Here is a 22,135-nt window from a genome sequence, read left to right as displayed (position 1 = left end):
CACCCCTCATGTCTACACTGCTTTGGGACATCCCATTGGTGAAGACTGTAAGAGTGGGCGGCGACTGTCGTAGGACGTAAGAGAAAACTGAATTTTTGTTGTAAAATCTTATCGTAAAATTCCTTTCTCTCCGGCAGTCGCCGCCCCCGCCCCTCATTTGGGGTTTTCTTGTACACTTACTGCTATGCTACCAAACTGAGTTGGTATGGCTTACTGCAGGGGGGTATTGACCAGTGGGACAGTCCCCATGGGTGTGTCTTATGTTAAATGCTTTTTGTTTTTAACAAGTCTTATGCCTAGCTACTCCTGCGGAGAGGAAGTCAATACCTATTGGTGAAAACTGTATGAGTGGGCGGCGACTGTCGGAGGACTCAAAGGGATTTTACGGTAAGATTTTTAAAAAAATTCAGTTTTTCCACTTCTTGATTAGAGTTTGAACACTGCTGATTGGCATTCTCAATTCCTTGGATATCTTTTTTTATACAGCTGCAATAAAATATACAGCTGCAATAAAAAGTATGTGAACCCCCTTTGGAATTATATGGATTTCTGCACAAATTGGTCATAAAATGTGATCTGATCATCATCTAAGTCACAACAATAGACAATCAGTTGGCTTAAACTAACACACAAAGAATGAAATGTTGCCATGTTTTTATTGAACACACCATGTAAACATTCACAGTGCAGGGGGAAAAATGTGAACCCCCTAGACTAATGACCTCTCCAAGAGCTAATTGGAGTGAGATGTCAGCTAACTGGAGTCCAATCAATGAGATGAGATTGGAGGTGTTGGTTACAGCTGCCCTGCCCTATAAAAACACACACCAGTTCTGGGTTTTGGCTTTCACAAGAAGCATTGCCTGATGTGAATGATGCCTCACACAAGAGCTCTCAGAAGACCTTTGATTTAAGAATTGTTGACTTGCATAAAGCTGGAAAGGGTTATAAAAGTCAAAAGCCTTGCTGTTCATCAGTCCATGTTAAGACCAAATTGCCTATAAATGGAGAAAATTCAGCACTGCTGCTACTCTCCCTAGGAGTGGCCGTCCTGTAAAGATGAATGCAAGAGTACAGCGCAGACTTCTCAATGAGGTGAAGAAGAATCCTAGTGTCAGCTAAAGACTTACAAAAAGTCACTGGCAAATACTAACATCCCTGTTAGCGAATCTACAATACATAAAACACTAAACAAGAATGGATTTCATGGGAGGATACCACAGAGGGAGCCACTGCTGTCCAAACAAAACATTGCTGCACGTTTACAGTTTGCACAAGAGCACCTGGATGTTCCACAGCAGTACTGGCAAAATATTCTGTGGACAGATGAAACCAAAGTTGAGTTGTTTGGAAGAAACACACAACACTGTGTGGCGAAAAAGAGGCACAGCACACCAACATCAAAACCTCATCCCAACTGTGAAGTATGGTGGTAGGGGCATCATGGTTTGTAGCTGCTTTGCTGTGTCAGGGCCTGGACGGATTGCTATCATCGAAGGAAAAATTAATTCCCAAGTTTATCAAGACATTTTGCAGGAGAACTAAGGCCATCTGTCTACCAGCTGAAGCTCAACAGAAGATGGGTGTTTCAACAGAACAATGACCCAAAGCATAGAAGTAAATCAACAGAATGGCTTAAACAGAAGAAAATACGCCTTCTGAAGTGGCCCGGTCAGAGTCCTGACCTCAACCTGATTTGGGATGCTGTGGCATGACCTTAAGAAAGCGATTCACACCAGACATCCCAAGAATATTGCTGAACTGAAACAGTTCTGTAAAGAGGAATGGTCAAGAATTACTCCTGACCGTTGTGTACATCTGATCAACCAAACGTTTCCTGTAGTTGCAGAAGTTTTTGCTGCCAAAGGAGGTTCAACCAGTTATTAAAATCCAAGGGTTCACATACTTTTTCCACCTGCACTGTGAATGTTTACATGGTGTGCAATAAAAACATTGGAACATTTCATTCTTTGTGTGTTTTTTTATTAGTTTAAGCAGACTGTGATTGTCTATTGTGACTTTGATGATCAGATCACATTTCTCTATCGCTCATTGACAGACGTAGTCCTCGGTGATACAGCACCTTCGGGTTATGTTGCCTCCACAGGAGTAGGACTAGACAGGAAATAAAATGCTCTGGCCACACCCTAGGGGCAGTCCCAGAGGGTATATCCTCTCTCTCTCTCTGCCTCAGCAAATCAGTTTTTTTCTGTCTAGTCAGGAGTAAGGACCTAGATACCTTGCTGGGATCTTCGGTCCTGGCAGGATTTTTTTTCTTAGAAAAGAATTTTTTAAGACAGCTTTTTTTCTCCAGTGTTCCTGTGAGATCTTCAAGCAAGAAAGCTGAACTGGGCGACGGGCTGGATGTTGAGATCCAGTGGTCACCCCAGTTCAGCCTACGAGCGCGTGCAGGCCATAGCTCCGCGCTGGGTCGGCCGCGACATAGTCCCACTGGACGGGGACTGACCCTGCGAGTTAAACGTCTCGCTGAAACGCCAAAGACCATGAGTCACGGCGCCCGTATTGGTCGACAGCCCTCCTACCTCGGTGGAGAGGGGTACTGTCAGGAGTTGGCGCCCGCCTGGTTCCGGTATGGTGAGTAGTATGTTCCCCCTTTCCCCCTGACGGGTCTTGTGGTGGACGCGGGCCCCTCTCTGTAATGGTAAGGATGGGTTCCCCTCTATCCTACAACATGTCACAGATCCCCCTAATTGAGTGTGATTTTTGTGTACAAGAAGCCAGGAGGCTTGGTTTGGGAGCTGACAATCTAATTGTAAAGATGTGTAAATGATTGTAGTCAGTGGCAGTACTAGAACTTTACTGTGATAGTATAAGGTATCCTACCTGTCAGTAGCCACAGGGCGATGTCTATACATGTATACTGCATTCCAGATCATTCCTCCAGCTAAGCAGCGGACCGCTTACGGCCCGCTAGGGTCTGGTACCTCCGACCACGCTGACCACCATGAGGGTGAAGGGTTGTGAGGCCGAGATCCTTCTGCAGACATGCCGCTATTCTGTGCAGGCCGCCGCCATTGTCTGGTAGATCGCACGAGGCCGCCATTTTGGTGTAGCCTCGTGTCTCCAGCATGGGGGCGGCCATGTTTGAGGTGACTCAAACACCTCATGGAGCCAGGGGGAGGAGCCGGCAGGCGTGTTAAGGGGCGGAGCCGCCTCTTTTATCCAGGAAATAGGGCCAAAGACTTCCTGTCTGTAACAAGACAAGCACTGAGCAAGCTGATGAAAACTTCTGTGCATCAGGGATGAGCCTTGGGGTCTGTCTCTCTCTCTGTGGGGTCCAAAAAGGCAGGTAACACTGAGGGGCGCTGTTGCGACTGGGGGACACAAAAAAAAAAAAAAAAAAGTTTTTTTTTTTTTTACTTTGTCAATTTTTGTCGCTGGCAAGTGTCTTGTATAATCATTGACCCTGCCGCATAGGTATCCCCACCTGATCCCCTCAAGGTGGCCGCAGGACCCTCCAGTACCCCACTTGTTTTTAATGCATTATCGGCAATTTTGGAGTCTTTGGTATCCCGGGTGGAGGTGGCCTGTCAGGGACGGGGGTCAAGTAGCGACCCCCGCCTACCCCTATTGTTTATCAGATACTTCAGATACGGATTCGGAACTGGTCAATGCAGTTGCAGGTCCCTCTTAGGGGGCTGTTGTCTCAGGTAATATCTCCTCAGCAGTGAGGAGCACGTTTCTGCCTCCGCCATAGCACAAGAGTGGTGGATGCACTAGTTGTGTCCGTCCGGGAAACCTTTAGTCTTGAGGTTACACCGGCAGAGGTAGCTGAGACTGAGATTCCTTTTTGGTACTTGTTAGCCTACCAAAAGGGCAAAGGATTTTCCTTTACCCAAATGGGGTCGTTTTGAAACGAACCCCTGTTATTTCCAAACGCATGGCTAGATGCTATCCGTTTGAGGAATTCCTCTTTATAGGATAGACGGTACCACCTGCTGTCTTGCCACAGACTGTTAGGATAAAAAGACCTCGTAACTAACGAGGACCTTCCTTTTCTGCTCATATAGAGTTGTTCGTTCCGCGAGGGCGGGCGATAAGGCGAAACCCTCCAAAGCCCCTTTAGAGGGGTTTCAAAGGGCGCTGGTCGGGTAAACAGAGTCCGGCTCAGCCAAGCCTGAAGAATATAGCCTGATGCGCCCCTACCCATCTCTGGGGTGGGGGGGGGATGTCTTCACCGGTTTCTGGAGGACACAGGATCGAGTTTCGATCACTTCCACCGGTGCGATTCTGCCCTTCTAACATTGAACGGTTTCAGGGGTTCTATTCGAACCTATTCACAATGCCCAGGAAAGAGGGCAAGGTGCGTCCAAATCTGGACTAAGAAAGAAATAGAGTCCATCCGTACAGTGGTGGCCTCCCTGCATAAGAGATTTCCTGGCGTCCATAGACATATAGGATGCCTATCTTTATATCCCCATCATCGCAGGACATCAGCGTTTTTTTCGCTTTCCCAAAGATCATCCCTGGTTCCCACCAGGAGACTGAACTATCTGGGCCTAATGTTGGATACATCCTGGGCAAGAGAGTTTCTCCTTGCTGGGAAACTCCAGAAGGTTCAGTCAACGATTCGGATGTTGCTGTCCGTCAATTGGCTGGGACTGATGGTGGCCTTCTTAGAGGCAGTACCATATACCCAGTCTCATACCCGAATTCTCCTGAAGGAGATTCTTTTTTAATGGAATCAGAATTCCGATTCCCTGGACAATCGGATCCGGTTGAGCGAGCGGACCAGGAAGTCTCCGATGCTCAACCAGGGGAAGTCATTTCTTCCGATAGTATCCAGATTACCAATAAGGGTATCGGAACTGAGAGCGATCAGATTTTGTCTGATTTACTGGACTGAGCAGCTCTAGAGCAGCCCGATTCGGATCCAATCGCATATGGCCTCTTCATCCAGAGGTTTTTTCCCTAGCTGTCCCTTCATTGGGACATCCCGGATGTGGATCTGTTGGCACCTTGGCCTAACAGGAAGGTGCGGAGGTTTGTAGCTCGCGCCACGATCCTCTAGCGGACGCAGCAGAAACGCTGATCGCCCCGTGGGGGCAGTATCAGCTACGGCATGCCTTCCATCCTCTCAAGTTGCTGCGGGAACTTCTTCGCAGGATAGAGGTGGAGGGAATTCCAGTTATTCTGGAAATTCTGGATTGACCTCGTCAAGCCTGGTACGCCGACTTGGCGAGGCTAGTCGCGGACGCTCCTTGGAGACTTCCTCTCAGGGAGGATTTGCGGTCTCAGGGACCGATCTTCCATCTTGCTTTACAGTCGCTGGCTTAATGGCCTGGCCATTGAGACCCAGGTACTGAAGGACAAGGGAGTGTCAGCTTCAGTTATTCCTACCTCCAGTTAAAGCAAGGAAAGCGACTTCCAGCACATGGAAGTCTTATATTGCATGGTGTGAATCTATTGGATTTCCCCCACAGACCTATTCGGTGACCCGAATTTTGGTCTGTCTGCAACAAGGGGTTGAGCAGAAACTATCCTTGAGCACGATCAAGGGTCAGGTTTTCGGCGTTCGCAATCTTCTTTCAAGAAACCTTTTGGCTAATCATTCCTTGGTGCGGAATTTCATCCAGGGGGTGCGACATCTGGCTCCGCCAGTGCGCGCACCCTTACCGCCTGGTATCTTAATTTAGTGTGGTCGGTTCTTCAGAAACTTCTCTTTGAAGATATTAGGGAGATTCCCTTGCTTACATTCCCAGAAGGTGGCCTTCTTGGTGGCCATTACTTCTCTACGCAGGGTGTCAGAACTGGCCGCATTATCCTGTCGTTCCCCAGATCTGGTGGTTCATAGGGATAAGGTGGTTCTTCTTCCGAATCCATCCTTCCTTCCTAAAGTGGTTTTCGTAAGACGGACTCCCTTTTTGTGATCACGGATAGCCCTTGAAGGGGGTTGCCTGTGTCTGCCGCGACCATATCTACATGGATCAGTCAGACGGTGGTACAGGCTTATTCTATTAAGGGTCGGAATCCTCCGTTCCCTGTTAGGGCGCACTTCACTCGAGCGCTCAGTACTTCCTGGGCCTTTCGCCATCAGGCGTCAGTGGTCCAGGTATGTAAAGCGGCCACCTGGTCGTCGGTACATACCTTTACAAAATTTTATAAAATTGATGTGATGGCATCGGCGGATGCCTCATTTGGCCGCAAGGTTGCAGGCCGCAATTTGAGGAGACCGGTGGTCTACCTCGAGGGTTTTTTTCTGTTTGAAAATTTTTTTGTTGAGTCTCATCATTAAGGATGAGCATTGTAAACTTCTAGTTGGCACCGGTTGGGCCTTCTAGATTTGGATTTGATTTCCATTTTCCCACCCCTCATTTGTGATACTGCTCTGGGACTTCCCGAAGGTGCTGTATCACCGAGGACTACGTCTGTCAATGAGCGATAGAGAAAAATGGATTTTTGTAAAATCTTACCGTAAAATCCTTTTCTCTTAGCTCATTGACAGACGTAGTACCCACCCCTCTGTTTTTTTGAGTTGGGTTGGGTTAAATTCTCTAAAGACTGCTTTTATGACATAACTGATTTGCTGAGGCAGAGAGAGAGAGGATATACCCTCTGGGACTGCCCCTAGGGTGTGGCCAGAGCATTTTATTTCCTGTCTAGTCCTACTCCTGTGGAGGCAACATAACCCGAAGGTGCTGTATCACCGAGGACTACGTCTGTCAATGAGCTAAGAGAAAAGGATTTTACGGTAAGATTTTACAAAAATCCATTTTTTATGACAAATTTGTGCAGAAATCCATATTTCAAAGGGTTCATATTTTTTTTTTTTTCTTGCAGCTGTATCCCTTTCCTGTTACAGTTTAACTACCTTTTCCCACAGATCCTTTGACAATTATTTTGCTTTCCCCATGACTCAGAATCCAGAAATGTCAGTTCAGCACTGGATGAAAGATGTAAGGGTCTGTCAGGAGTCCAGAAACTCATTGACCTTACACACACACACGCAAAACGGGTCACAGTTGAGGATGGTTACCTTTTTTATTAGCCATTCAAACCCCTTTGTGTCAACTTGTGTGCATGTTATCATTCCAAAATCACTAGGGTATGTCAACTTTTTGATCAAGGTCATTTGGGTAGTTTGTTATGATTTAAAGAGTAAACAGTTGATCGCTAATAAATGGCTTAAGCCAAACGCGAACCAGTGAAAAAAGTTTGTGTTCAAATTCATGTTCTCGGAAAAATGGCCACGAAATTCTGCCAGGGAATGTAAACTTATGAGCACAACTTTAGTGGGTTTTGGTGTGTGTGTGTCCTAAGCTCCGCTTTAAGTCTGTGTCAAGCTTAGCCGAGTTTAAGAGCTGCTGCGGTTAGGTGGGATTCAACCTCCCTCTCCTCAACGCAAAGGAATCGCGTTCAGAATAGGAATGTTTTGACTGCTGGCCGCGGGAAAACGCGAAACATGGCAAGATCGCAGCACTTTCCCATGGCCGCAGTAAATGTAGGCAGGCTGTACATGAAGCCTAAAAAGCAGAAGGTCATTCCGGTTTTTCTCTCCTCGCCTTCCAGGACGGCCCAAACATGAGATGAGAGGCTCCTCCTACCGGAAACACAATCAATTACAGTTGTTAAAAGGCCCCATCCTTCCCTCTGCCCCTCAGTTTAGATTAGGTTTCTTCCTACAAAACATTTGTTTTCACTGACTTGCAGACTTTAGAAGTCAGATGGTCCCCCTGTGAGCCAGGTTCAGCAAACTGCCGTGAGAGCTAAACTCTACCTGCCACCTCCTCAGGTTTCTCACAGGTCACCCCGTGATAGCAAACCGTCGGTCACCCGGTGTGTCCCTCTAGGTTTTGCTCCGGGGCCAGCAGCTCTCCTCCACAGGAACATTTTTTGAAAAGCCCGCCGGACGGGCGTCTCAAACCTCGTTCTCAGACCGGAACTTCCGGTGACGTCAGACGCTGTCGCACGGATGCGGAAGGTGGAGGAGATGCCGGAAACGCTAGCAAGCAGTAAAGCAGACTCCCAGGCTACAGGAGCCCGGACAGCTGCAAGGGAGATGAAGCCCTCCATGACTCACCCTCCGGGAAAGGAGGAAGGGCTGGGCCAGGTGTCGGCAGCCAAACCCAGGTTGAAACCGGGGTAAGTGCTGCAATGTATCCTTGATGGTGCATTTTTTCTAAGTCTGCTGGTTACTGACATAGAAATGCCTGATATAAAATCCCTTCTCCCTGACCTTAGTCGGACTTTACTGAGTGTCCTTTCTATGGTCTTTACACATGTAATTAGGAAGAGTGATACTTATTTGATGTTGTATCCTGTCTTTCAGAGTCACAGAGCGGTTCTCAAGAAACCTCCTACTACTACACCAGCCTTATCAGGCTCCGCTGCCTCTAAGAAGTGTGGTAATTGTGCTGACAGGTTACCTAGTTCCCACACAAAGCCTTTCTGCTACAAATGTATATACAAATTAGCAGGAAAAGAATCCTCTGCCCTAATGAAGGACTTCTTAAAGTCGGTTCAAGAGGAAATGCTGACTACAATTCAGTCAGTATGGTCTTCATTGGGAACTCCAGCAACCTCAGAGACCAGGGAACCCCCTGTAGTAGAGGGTACCTCTTCACAGGAAAGCTGTCTATCTAGGGCAGGACCCTCGGGTCTACTACCCTCATCTCAAAATTTCCCTTCTGCTCAGCCAACCAGAAGTAGAGTGTCAGCAGAGGAAAACCGCTCACTCCCAAACCAGTTCAGAAGGTGAAATCTATTTTTCACCTATCTTCTGGTGTCCATAGTTGACTCTCTAGGAGAACCTCTGCGTCTCCAGTCCTTGTAGTTTTTATATGCTGTTTTTTGTCAACGGACACCAGGCTAGGCGTAATTAGGAGGGTGTTTTAATTCCTACCTCTATATATAGGGAACCCTCCTCTCTACTGGCAATCTTTTCTGGAGTACCTCTAGTATTTTTGTTTATGCTTGTTCTGCGATCTGCTTATGATCCATTCTTTATTCCTTTAGAGCTGCCAGGACTATTTATTATAATTTATAAGTCATAATTTTTACTTGCACATCGTGACTCATGGTGTAGCTCACGTTGTGTATAAGTACAGGATTGTTGCTCTATTATTTTTTGCTATTTACTTTGTTTTCACTGTGATCACATCACTCCAGTATGGCTTATAGAATTGACGAGAATATCGAACAAGAAATTGTAATAGCCTTTGACACTAGTACTGAAATAACAACTACAGACACTGAACCGATCAAAAAACTTTTTAGGAACCACAAGAAATTGACCCTCAAACTATTAAATAGGGAATGGGATATAGCTTCCCTTCAATCACATGTGGCCCAGAGAGTCATCCCCAGCAGCTGAATTTCATCAGTCCTGCTGGGCCAACACTGATAATTGTGGCACTGCTGATCAGTGCTCTGATTATCAGTGAAAAGAATGCACGGACAGTCTTGCCTGTTAATGGCTCTCCTTTCCTCACACATAGCATAGGAGGAAAGGACTGCTGATAACCGGTTAGTCTGTGTACATGTGATCAGCTGAATGGTCCCTGTGATCAGCTCAGTCAGAGCATGCTGGATGCTCGCCCCAGGAAACATGTGGGAGGCAGGGTACTGGGAGTATGTCCATGGTCGCCCTCCCAGAACTGAAAGCTCAGGGTTAGAGAGGCCTTTTATGATTTCGAGCACTGGGGCCCTCCGGGTTCTAGTTACGCCTCTGACCTGTAACATTGCTATTTGGCACTTGACTGCCTAACGGGACCCTGTACAATGATATATTGCCTTGCAGATCAGCAGAGTGATTTACAGGTAAAGGGCAGTGTTTGCTAGCAGAGCTTCAGAGTGCCTGACGGCCTTTGTGGTGCTTGCCTGCCAAGATGGCTGTAGTTTTTGGGCTCCAACCCACAAATGCTGTGATACTAAACTGATATCTGTGCGTTTTAGTCCAGTGTGATTTGAAATCGCACCCTATACATTAGAATGAGACTATTTGAGAAATCAATACATGCTTTGCTTTTTTGTATGGACTTTCCTGGAGGAGGCAGGAGGTGCTATGTGGCAGAGAGACCAAGCACCTGCTGGTGGTTTTTGTGTCCCAGCGGCTGCCTCAGCTTTCTACTGGCGGTGCTTCCTCCGGTCCATCTTTTCAGTGAAGCTCTATGTGGATCAGCAGAGCTGTTGCTGGTCAGCGGCGTCTGTCTTTCAGCGTCCTTTGGCAGTGCTTTACACAATCCATCCCTCATCACAGCTCCCTGCTAATGTGTGTTGATTTGCAGCTTCACCCATCACTCTGCCAGTTATTGACAGACTCCTCTCCTGATCCCCTCTGCACAGAGAGGGAGCCAAAAACCCTGCTCTAAAATCGCATCAAAAACTGGTATTCCTACTGTATACAAACACATGTGAATTGCGTGGCTAAAGCGCTCTAAAGGGGCTATTTTACATCGCATATATGTGAACCTAGCCTAAAAATACGTATCGGTAATTGGTATTGGCGAGTACTTGAGAGAGTATCTGTACTCTTTGCTTTAAACTGGTATCAGTGCATTTCTATTCTCCGGAGTGCCTTCCTTCAGTTCCTTTTGTATCTCCGGAGTGCCTTCCTTCAGTTCCTTTTGTATCAAGTGAGGAATTCTCATCTGTCTTGGTCGCTAACGGAAACGCCCCGCTCACTACAGAGGAGGAGCTAGAGGAAGTGGATGAGCAAACTACTTTTCCAGAGGATGGGGATGCGGAAATTTTCCTTTTTTTTTTTTTTTTTTTTTTTTTTTTTGAAGAATCTTTTCCTGATGAAACACAGGGCCCAGTTTATTCTCAGACCCAAAAGGCCTTTTTTTTTTTTTTTTGTGTTTTCTGTGTTTTCTCGCAGAAGAGGTCCAGACCAACTTAAGTTGAGGAGTCATGCACCAAAAGGTTACATATTGGAAACATGGTACCTGCCGCAGCATCCCCGATTTTTTTTTTATTTTTTATTTTTTTTTCTCCCTGTTCATCCTCCATTTTATGTGTTGTATGTGGACTCGGCTCACCCTGAAAAGGTCTGTTTTACCCAAATGATTTGCTCAACAATTTCCTATGGTGGCTTTGGCAGTTTCCGATCTCAAAAAGACCCTAAAGGTTCCAGTGGAAGTGGTCCTGGTATTTAAGGATGTTTCTGGCAAACTGCTGGAGGCTGCATTTAGAACTCCTCTTGCTCTTGTGGGGCAGCCTGGCAACCTGCAGCTCTAGGATTATCAAAGCCCCAAGGTGTAAAGCCTGTTGGATGTTGAGGGATTGAGACCCTGACCTCGGGGGAGCAAGTATTCCCTACACCCCAGGAGTGTAGATAACTTGCAGTGGCTGGGTAGCAGAGAAGTGGTGACTGCTGAATACATGGGTCGTCAGAACGTATAGTATGTTTACACTCTTGATATGGTCCCTTTTTTAACAAAAAAGAAACTGCCTTCTCTACTATATAAAGTTTCTTATTTTCAGTTTGTCCTGGTTTAATTTATCTAAATCCTGTTCAATATTAACTCAAAGGCCAGGTTGAAGTCCAAGTGTAGTTCAGCAAGAAGACCTAGAAAATAAAGCCCTCTAAGCCAGGAGACAAGCCCTCATTGCAATAAAGGGACTACTGACTTGAGATTGCAAGCTGGATTTTTTTCAAGCTCTCGAACCTACTTTTACAAAGGAGCGATCGTCCTGACCCCAGTGAGTGAAAGGATTTCAGTTCCAAAAGCAATGTTTGCCCCATCCTGGATCTAAACAGACTCCATTTCTTCCAAATGCAGAAAATTTCTTGGCATCAGTGGATATCAAGGAGGTCTATATGCACATACAGTGCCTTGCGAAAGTATTCGGCCCCCTTGAACTTTGCGACCTTTTGCCACATTTCTGGCTTCATACATAAAGAGATAAAACTATATTTTTTTGTGAAGAATCAACAAGTGGGACACAATCATGAAGTGTAACGAAATTTATTGGATATTTCAAAGTTTAACAAATAAAAAACTGAAAAATTGGGCGTGCAAAATTATTTAGCCCCCTTAAGTTAATACTTTGTACCACCACCTTTTGCTGCGATTACAACTGTAAGTCGCTTGGGGTATGTCTCTATCAGTTTGGCACATCGAGAGACAGAAATTTTGCCCATTCCTCCTTGCAAAACAGCTCGAGCTCAGTGAGGTTGGATGGAGAGCGTTTGTGAACAGCAGTTTTCAGTTCTTTCCACAGATTCTCGATTGGATTCAGGTCTGGACTTTGACTTGGCCATTCTAACACCTGGGTATGTTTATTTGTGACCCATTCCATTGTAGATTTTGCTTTGTTTTGAATCTTTGTCTTGTCTCTGACTCCATCAGGTTTCCTTCCAGAATGGTCCTGTATTTGGCTCCATCCATCTTCCCATCAATTTTAACCATCTTCCCTGCCCCTGCTGAAGAAAAGCAGGCACAAACCATGATGCTGCCACCACCATGTTTGACAGTGGGGATGGTGTGTTCAGGGTGATGAGCTGTGTTGCTTTTACCCCAAACATAACGTTTTGCATTGTTGCCAAAAAGCTCGATTTTGGTTTCATCTGACCAGAGCACCTTCTTCCACATGTTTGGTGTCTCCCAGGTGGCTTGTGGCAAACTTTACACTACACTTTTTATGGATATCTTTAAGAAATGGCTTTCTTCTTGCCACTCTTGCATAAAGGCCAGATTTGTGCAGTATACGACTGATTGTTGTCCTATGGACAGTCTCCCACCTCAGCTGTAGATCTCTGCAGTTCATCCAGAGTGATCATGGGCCTCTTGGCTCCATCTCTGATCAGTCTTTTCCTTGTATGAGCTGAAAGTTTAGAGGGATGGCCAGGTCTTCGTAGATTTGCAGTGGTCTGATACTCCCATTTTAATATTATCGCTTGCACAGTGCTCCCTGGGATGTTAAAAGCTTGGGAAATCTTTTTGTATCCAAATCCGGCTTTAAACTTCTCCACAACAGTATCTCTGACCTGCCTGGTGTGTTCCTTTGTTCTTTATGATGCTCTCTGCACTTTAAACGGACCTCTGAGACTATCACAGTGCATGTGCATTTATACAGAGACTTGATTACACACAGGTGGATTCTATTTATCATCATTAGTCATTTAGGTCAACATTGGATCATTCAGAGATCCTCACTGAACTTCTGGAGAGAGTTTGCTGCACTGAAAGTAAAGGGGCTGAATAATTTTGCACGCCCAATTTTTCAGTTTTTGTTAACAAAGTTTGAAATATCCAATAAATTTTGTTTTACTTCATGATTGTGTCCCACTTGTTGTTGGTTCTTCACAAAAAAATTAGTTTTATATCTTTGTTTGAAGTCTGAAATGTGGCAAAAGGTCACAAAGTTCAAGGGGGCCGAATACTTTTGCAAGGTACTGTACCTTTTTTATTCCCACCTCCACAAAGATTCCTGCAGTATGTTGAGGAAGACTGCCAGTGTGTGGCCCTGCCGCTTGGCCTGTCCACTGTTCCCAGAATATTTACTGAGGTGCTAGCCTTGGTCTTGGGGCTGCTTAAGTAATTAGGGCATTACTATAAAGGTCACCTGGAAGGCTTTCTTCTGAGGGAGCGATACGCTCTGCTTCTGGACTTCCGTGTGGTAGTGAGGATGTGGAACTGCCTTCAGTGGTTGGTGCAGTGTGTAGAAAAACGTTTACATGTTTCCTAGCAAACAGAGTACAATGTTGGAGTTTTGATCAATCTATCCATTCAGGGTAGTCACTGCAGGAGAGGTCATTGCCAATCAACATCCTGGAATTGAGGATTAATGTTCTTGCCCTACTGCATTGGTTGGTTCAGTTAAACAGTGCCATGGAGGTGGCATTCGTAAATTATGGAGATGCCAGAGGTTGGTGCTGCTCAGGAAGAAGTGGATCTCAACTTGTTTTGGTGGAAACTTCACAAGCCCACCTTGTCTGCCATCCACATTCCTGGTGTGGAAAGTTGGCTTTCAGATTTTCTCAGCTGTCAAAAACGTACTCTAGGTCAGTGGACTCTTCACTCCAGGGTGTTTTGTTTAACTCTGCTGAAGATGGGGAACCCAGAATGTGGATCTTCTGGCATCCAGGTCCAATGGTAAGCTGGACAGATTCAAATCTAGGACCAAGGACCCCCAAGCATTTGCAGTGGATGCTCTTGATACCATAGAACCAGTTCTCAATGTATGCCTTCCAGCCATTTCAGCTTCTATCTCATCTGCTTCAAAGGTTTTTGGTGGAAGGCATCCTAGTGGTTCTGATCACCCCCAGCCTGGCACGGAAGATTGTGGGACATGACAAATTTTGCCGGTGGTTGAACCATGGACCCTCCAGGTTGGACCTGACATCCTGTCATAAGGTAGTCTTTCCTCTCTCTTGTTGACGTCAGGGTCTTAAGAGGCAGGGGAGTATCTGATTTTGTCATTTATACCCTGCTGAAGGCTAGAAAGGTGACTTAAAGGAGGATTTACCATAGGACTTGGAAGTTTTTATTTTGCTCGACGTAGGGCTTGGGAACTTCATCCTCATAAATATGTTGTGGGCCGCATCCTGGCATTTCATCCACTCTTATGTTGACCAGGGACTGGCCTTAAGTACAGTCAAGGGTCAGATTCTAGCCTTGGTGGGTCTTTTCAGAGACCCATTACCTTGCATTTCTGGTTGCCATTAGTTCGGCTTATAGAGTTTTGGTATGTATCGTTCCTTCTGTTTCTAGTGATCCAGAACTGGGAGGGGTTGTGCCTGGGAGGAGACTTTGGTGTGTTTGTTGTTTTTTTTTTTCCCTACACTACTGTCCAGTCACCTGAAGTTAGCAGCGTAATCCTATCATTATTTTATATATCTATCTCCATCTCTTCTGTCTTTTTTTTTTTTTTGTACTGTTTTTACAGGTAAACCATAAATCCTATATTTTTTTTTTTTTTTTTTACATAGGCAATTTCATCAAGAAATTGAGGATTTTGTGTCAGGCTTGCATCAAAAATATGAAGAACAGAAAAGGGCTAACCCTGAAAAAACAACATTTAATAGTAATCCTCAGGTAACCAATTTCACAATTTAAATTCACAATGACACCCTTATCTTAATGAGAGATCGTGATTTTCATATCCTAATGTTTTGCTTTCTTTTTTCAGCCGTCAAGTTTTTTGTTGGAGGAAAATGGGGGTTCCAATGCAGATGCAATTAAAAAAATTAAAGAAGCATTCAGTGTTTGTATTTTTTTAATATTATATATAGCTTGATGCAAATATTATTTTCTATTTTAATTCTTTTTGTCAGTGCCTGTAATTTTGGCAGGAATCTGAGTTGAAAAGCTACAAGAAATGACAGTTGCTACAAACCCATGTTCTGTTCTCAAGTGTCCATTTCAGGTCCTATTCATATACCACTGCACTGGGGGTAACACGCCTTAAGACCATTAGTGCTCTGTAGTGCTAATTATTGTAAATGCACCCCAGTTTACCGATTTTTGTGTGCTTTGTACTGCAGTGGGTAGTATCGTGCATTGTGGTGTGCTGTTAGCCTAAATGTTGTGGTGCATTTAGTAGTCCAATCAAATAAACAATCAAAGGCAGTGGGCAAAAAGCCTCTGTTTCTTGGAAATTTATTGATGGTCCTGCAGGGAACTCGTACCTGTCCTTCCAACCAGAGCAGAATATGTATTTTAAATGGAGTGAGTGCTTTTTGGGTTTAGAGAATATAGTGTGGTGGTTTTTTGTCATAAATATATGAATTTAGAATAAGTGAATAAGTATTTATCAGACCAGCAAATTTCTAAATGGCATTTTTGTGATATGTGGTAGCAACATACCCAAGGCAAAGTATTACTTGCCTTGGAAGGAAATTCTTGTTAAAGCAGAACTACACCCTCCTATTAAGTCAGGAAAGCTACCATCTTGGCTTCTGTTTGATCTATAGCTGCCATAGTGCTGCACATGTGATTAGATATGACGCCAGCCATTTATTGACATGACCGTTTTAGTTGAGATCACAAGCAGATGTGACATTTATCATTTATGGCATGCCTTGAATGTGACTGCTTTGGAAATCTGCTCAATCCACGATTTTTGTTCTGCTTTAAATAGTAGCACTCTGTAAAACTTTTGGTGACTTTATTTATATTTTTTTTTTTCTGACAGGTCGTTGGAAGTGTCCTATACTTTACCAATTTCTGCCTTGACAAGCTTGGGCAGCCGCTCCTAAATGAAAATCCCCAGCTGACCGATGGATGGGAAATACCAAAGTATCCTAATATGAAGCTTCATTTAAACCCACCCAGGGGTAATTCTTATTCTTGTATCGTATCATATGACACTTTGTTTATAAAGCTAGAACCGCAATCAAATGTAACCTGTTACATGGTGCCAAATCATAATCTATGATAGCATGAGTAAGGTAGCAACTGATCTGTCGGTCTACAAAGTACCTTTTTTTTTTTTTTTTTTTTTTTTTTTTTTTTTTTTTTTTTTTCTCTTTAAATTTTGGTGGTTTTGAGGAATACGATATGCAGACAGTGGAGTGCATTTATCAAGCAAATAAGCAACACTTCCGCAAAGTCTCTGTGATAGGTTTACAGACCTGTGTCTATAGTCCATAGCCAAGTGTAACCGTTTGCAAAGTTCAGACATGTCTGATCTGACAATAAGACAGATCTCCGCTTCAAACCTGACCCTGACAACTTATTTATGCATTGGGTTTAAAGCAGCTGCATATGTGGACCAGAACAAGCAACACAGAAATTTGACTTGGTCTGTAACCTTGTAGTAATTCTGACCTACCATGCAGCTGGCTGCTTCGGTTTAGCATTGAGGTCATCAAATCTGCTTTTATAGTAGTGTTTTTTTGTTCTAATTTTCAGTCCTTTCCGCCAACCAAATAAAACATCTGGATTTTTTTCACAATTGGGAAGCCTGCACAGCCTAATTACATGGGTGTAATGCTGCCTGAGCGAAGGAAATTCACCAGAAATCTGTGGTGTAGCGCTTGAAGTGTCTTTCATACTGTTTGTGAATGGATCTGGGTGTTCTGGTAGATCGTAAGCTTTAGTAAAAGCACCCAATACCAAGCAGCTGTTTCAAAAGCGAGCAAAATAATTTTTTGTATTAGAAGTATAGACTCCAGACATATAATTTTGGCCCTGTACAAATCATTAGTAAGACCTCATCTGGAATATGCAGTTCAGTTTTGGGCACCAGTTCTCAAAAAGGATATTAGGGAACTGGAGACACACAGAAGAGCAACCAACCTGATAGGAGGCATGCAGGAGCTCAGCTGTGAGGAAAGACTAGAGCAGTGATGGTGAACCTTGGCACCCCAGATGTTTTGGAACTACATTTCCCATGATGCTCAACTACACTGCAGAGTGCATGAGCATCATGGGAAATGTAGTTCCAAAACATCTGGGGTGCCAAGGTTTGCCATCACTGGACTAGAGGAACTGAATTTACTTGAAGAGAAGATTAAGGCGGGAGATGTGAGCAACATGTATAAATACATTAAAAAATAAGTGAAAAGGGTGCGCTGATATGTGAATAACGTAAAGCTGCAACCAAAGATCCAAATACCTAAATGTGGAATATAATACTGAAAATTTGATGGTTTGGTGCGCTAAACAAAATATTAAATCTCAACATGCAGTATGTCGCAGGTTGGTTAATGTAAGCAAACTTGTTACAAAACTGTACAACATTGTTTCTTTGATTAAATGGGCATCTTCCCTGACCAACTGAGTCTTAGGAGGTGGGAGGGACAGAGCAATGCTTGACTTTTAAGTTGAGAAAAACAGGGCTGTCATTTATATCTCCTCCTACAAATGCTATTTGCCTAGCTGTCTTTGGCTTCAGTAGTTGTCATGGACCCAAAACAAGTATTTAGCTCAGTGAAGTCGGTGGTCTTGATCCTCATAATTGTTCAAGGTTTGTGGCTAGGAAGTTACTGCAAGTGTATCTAAACCCCTAAAACAAAAATTTAAAGCAGTATTAAACTCAAAAGAAAACCCTTTTGTTATATTGCAGCTTACCAATTCTTAGATGGGATGGCTGTGTATTCAGTTTTTTTTTTTTTTTTTTTTGCTTTTTATTTCTATCTGGTGATCTAGCCAGCAAGTCTTTTTGGGGAGAAAAAAAATCGCACAAGCTCTCCTGCAGGAGACAAAACACCCAACATTAACGGGTAATTAAAAATGATCAACTTTTATCCCAAAAGGGGGAGAACCTCTTTGCTGTAACGGAGTATGAATTGTGAGCTGGAGTTTGGCTTCAATAGGTTAATGTATCTAGAACTATTACATTTTGACAGAACCCCCCCCCCCCTCCAGCTTGACAGTGCTGCTCTCTGCTGTGCCTCCTGTGCTCATTCTTCCAGAGTTTCCTCACGAATACAGATGGTGGTATTCAGATCATCAACTGAAAACAGGGGGGAGGAGCTGAAGGTTAAAAACTGATGCAGTCACCACATCTAATAATTGGTGAGCTGCAATATAATACATTTTCTCTTACGTCCTCCAACAGTCGCCGCCTCCTCCAAGTCATCACTATTGGGTATTGACTTCCGCTCTGCAGGAGTAGCTAGGCATAAGACTTGGTCAAAAGCATTTTGCATAGACACACCCATGGGGGCTGTCCCACTGGTCAATACCCCCCTGCAGTGATCCCTCCCAACTCACTTAGTTTGTTTCTGCCTAGCGTCAGGAGTAGTTAGGCTTCCCTTTGCTGGGGCTAGTCTCAGCCTTTCTAATCTTCTTTTTTTTTTTTTTTTTTTTCTTTGATTTACTAGCTGTTTTTGTCAGCTTTTAGTTTTTAGTCGGATCTTCGGATGAAGATGGATTCTTGCGCAGCTGGGAATCGGACTGACCGCCCTGGTTCTCCAGGGCAGAGGGTCAGAGGGACCCCCCCAGCCCGCCATCGAGCGTTCAGCCATGTTCGTCCTGGCATTATGAACGACCCATCCCTGCTCGCAGCAGGGATGCAGCCTGTGAGGTGGCTACCTCACTGGACACATCTGCGGTGCTGCAGTGTCCTGTCCTTGGCTAACGGCATTCCCTGTCAGATGAAGGAAATCATTCATTCGATCAGGGTACAAGATCGAATTCTTTTCCCGGCCGGCGGACAGATTTTTTCCCTCAAATCTTCATTTGACCCCAGGGCGCCTGCAGGACCTGCATCAAGTGGTGCAGGACCTCCTTGCCCAGGGGGTGATTGTCCCGGTGCCTCATCGGGACAGGTTTCGGGGGTTTTATTCCAATCTGTTCACTGTGCCCAGAAAGGAGGGCAAGGTACGTCCTATTCTGGACCTAAAAGCGCTGAACCGCTTCGTGTGCCTTCGGAAGTTCCGTATGGAATCTCTCCGCTCGGTGGTGGCCTCCCTGAGCCCAGGGGAATTCCTAGCCTCTATAGACCAGAAGGATGCGTACCTACACATCCCCATTTTCGAGGGTCACCAGAGGTACCTTCGGTTCGCAATAGCGGAGGACCACTATCAGCTTGTGGCGTTTCCTTTCGGTCTCGCTTCGGCTCCAAGGGTCTTTACCTAAGTGCTGGCACCTGTTCTGGGCCTGCTAAGGGCACAGGGCATTGCGGTTTTGGGATATCTGGACGATCTCCTCTTAAGATCGAGTGCCAGCCAGAACCTGCTGCGCGATCTGTCCACCACGGTACAGACGATCCAGGAGTTCGGATGGACCATCAACGTACAGAAGTTGACCTTGTCTCCTTCGGTTCGTCTTCCCTATCTGGGAATGATCCTGGACTCTGCTCAGGCAAAGGTGACAAGCTCCAGACCTTACAGGACGAGATCAGGTCCCTCAGGGACAAACAATCCTCGTCACTCAGGACCTGCATGCGGTCCCTAGGGTTGATGGTATCGGCCTTCGAGGCGATACCCTTTGCTCAGTTTCACACAGTCCTCTTCCAGCAGAGATCCTGGCCAGGTGGGACATACTACCTCAGTCCTTGGATCTGAGTGTCTCATTGAGTCGCCGGACCAGAATGGATCTTCTGTGGTGGCTCCAGTCCCCGGCTGTGTCAGAAGGAAAATCCTTCCGTCCGTTGCTGTGTACGGTGATTACCACTGATGCCAGCCTGTCAGGCTGGGGTGGAGTCCTGGGCAACCTGTCTGCCCAGGGAACTTGGTCAGGGGAGGAATCCTCCCTTCCGATCAACATATTGGAATTGAGAGCGATCAAGCTCTCTCTTCCAGTGGTCGGATCGACTTCGGGGCCGTCCTGTTCGGGTACAGATGGACAATGCTACCGCGGTGTCTTACATCAACCACCAAGGGGCCACCAGGAGTGCCCAGGCGGCCCGGGAGGTGACCGACAGTCTGTCTTGGGCCGAGACTCATGTCCCGGCAATTTCAGCAGTTCACATTCCGGGTGTGGAGAATTGGCAGGCCGACTATCTGAGCCCCCAGACCCTGGACCAGGGGGAATGGTCCCTGCACCCGGAGGTCTTCCAAATGCTGTGTGCCAAGTGGGGATCCCCAGACGTGGATCTGTTTGCGTCTCGGCTAAATCGCAAGGTGGAAAGATTCGTGGCAAGAACGCGTGATCCTCTGGCAGACGCCTCGGATGCGTTGGTGGCCCCTTGGCATCAGTATCGTCTGATGTATGCCTTGCCTCCAATTCAGTTGTTGTCCAGGTTCCTTCGCAGGTTAGCCTTGGAACCGCACTTGGTGATTCTAGTAGCGCCGGACTGGCCACGCCAGTCCTGGTACGCCGACGTTGTTCACCTGGCAGTAGCGCCTCCGTGGCGGCTGCCAATGCGGGAAGATCTACTGTCTCAGGGACCGATCTTCCATCCTGCTTTGCAGTCGCTGGCTTGGCTTTATCGGCCTGGCTGTTGAAAGCCGGGTCCTGAGAGATGGGGGTCTCTCCCCAGAGGTCATTCCTACTCTCATCAAGGCTAGGAAAGCCTCATCTGGTAAAATATATTGCGGTACCTGGAAAACTTATTTCGCCTGGTGAGTCCAGGGGGTTCTCCCCTTGCTCGTACTGTGTCGAGTGTTGGCTTTTCTCCAGACTGGTGTGGACCAGCGCCTGGCGCTGGCCACGATAAAGGGTCAGGTATCTGCACTGGCTATTCTTTTCCAACGCCCTGTGGCGTCTAATTCCTTGATTCGCACCTTTGTTCAAGGTGTGTGACATTTGGCCCCTCCCCGGAGGGCGCCTTTACCTCCATGGGACTTGAACTTGCAGTGGGTACGGAAAGTATTCAGACCCCCTTAAATTTTTCACTCTTTGTTATAGAGCAGACGGAGGTGCAGGCCTTTTAAATTAAGGGTCAAGATCCTCTTTTTCTGTTATGGCGCATTTTATATGGGCGCTTAGTACCTCTTGGGACTTTCGTCATCAGTGATTCTGGTTTGAAGGCGGCCACCTGGTCATCCGCGCACATTTTCACAAACCTTTTATACGGTGGATGTTTGCATCTGCGGATGCCTCCTTTTTGGCTGCAAGGGTTTGCAGGCCAATGTGGAGAATATTAGTCCTCCTTGAGGGTGTACTTTTTTGTCAGGTGAGCTCCAGTTGTTCCTGGTTGAGCTCCTGGGTTACCTGGTTGGCCCTGTTGGGAATTTTGTTTCTTACGGTGTTTGCCACCCCTCATGCTGATACTGCTTTGGGATGTCCCATTTGACTAATGAAGATATGTTGCTGTGTCTGTCAATGAACGAAAGAACTGGATTTTTGTCTTACTGTAAAATCCCCCCCCCCCCCCTTTTTTGTTTGTTGATGTACACAGCACCCACCCCGCTATGGAGTTGGGTTATTCTTCTGACACTGCTTGTTACTAAACTAATCCTAGAGCAGGGAGTGGGAGTATACCACCTGGGACTGCCCCATGGGCATAGTTAAAGTTCTGTTAACTTAATTAACCCTTTTCCGCCTAGTGTTCTACTCCTAGGAAGCGCAGCATAACCCATTCGACTAATCAAGATATGTCGCCGTGTCTATCAATCAGAGAAAAGGATTTTACGGTAAGACCAAAATGCAGCCTATCAAATTTTTTAGTGAATCTTAAACCAAGCTCATGAAAATTTTTAAAAATAAGATTACCATTAAAATGACTTTAGCATGCACCTGTAATTCCTTGCTTCAACCTGCCCTCTAAGCTTGTGCCATTGGATTTAATATTGGGAGGAGTCTTGCAGAGCTAGCTTGTCATTGCCTTCCACTCT

At 45.6% G+C, this 22,135-nt stretch overlaps 1 protein-coding gene across 1 annotated transcript in view; it reads left to right on the top strand.

Annotated features, from left to right (window-relative positions):
- Positions 1–22,135, top strand: part of ZCCHC8 (zinc finger CCHC-type containing 8) — a 128,552-nt gene that overhangs the window by 30,232 nt on the left and 76,185 nt on the right. Inside the window, 3 exon segments of the mRNA XM_082251575.1 lie at positions 14,897–15,002; positions 15,097–15,171; positions 16,102–16,205. Coding sequence (XP_082107701.1) covers positions 14,897–15,002; positions 15,097–15,171; positions 16,102–16,205 — 285 coding nt within the window.

The sequence above is a fragment of the Pelophylax lessonae genome (genome assembly GCF_965119305.1).
Source record: "Pelophylax lessonae genome assembly, chromosome: 1".
In the NCBI taxonomy this organism is placed as follows: domain Eukaryota; kingdom Metazoa; phylum Chordata; class Amphibia; order Anura; family Ranidae; genus Pelophylax; species Pelophylax lessonae.
Note: the sequence above shows the minus strand (reverse complement) of the source record. Positions and strands in the feature narration are given on the sequence as shown.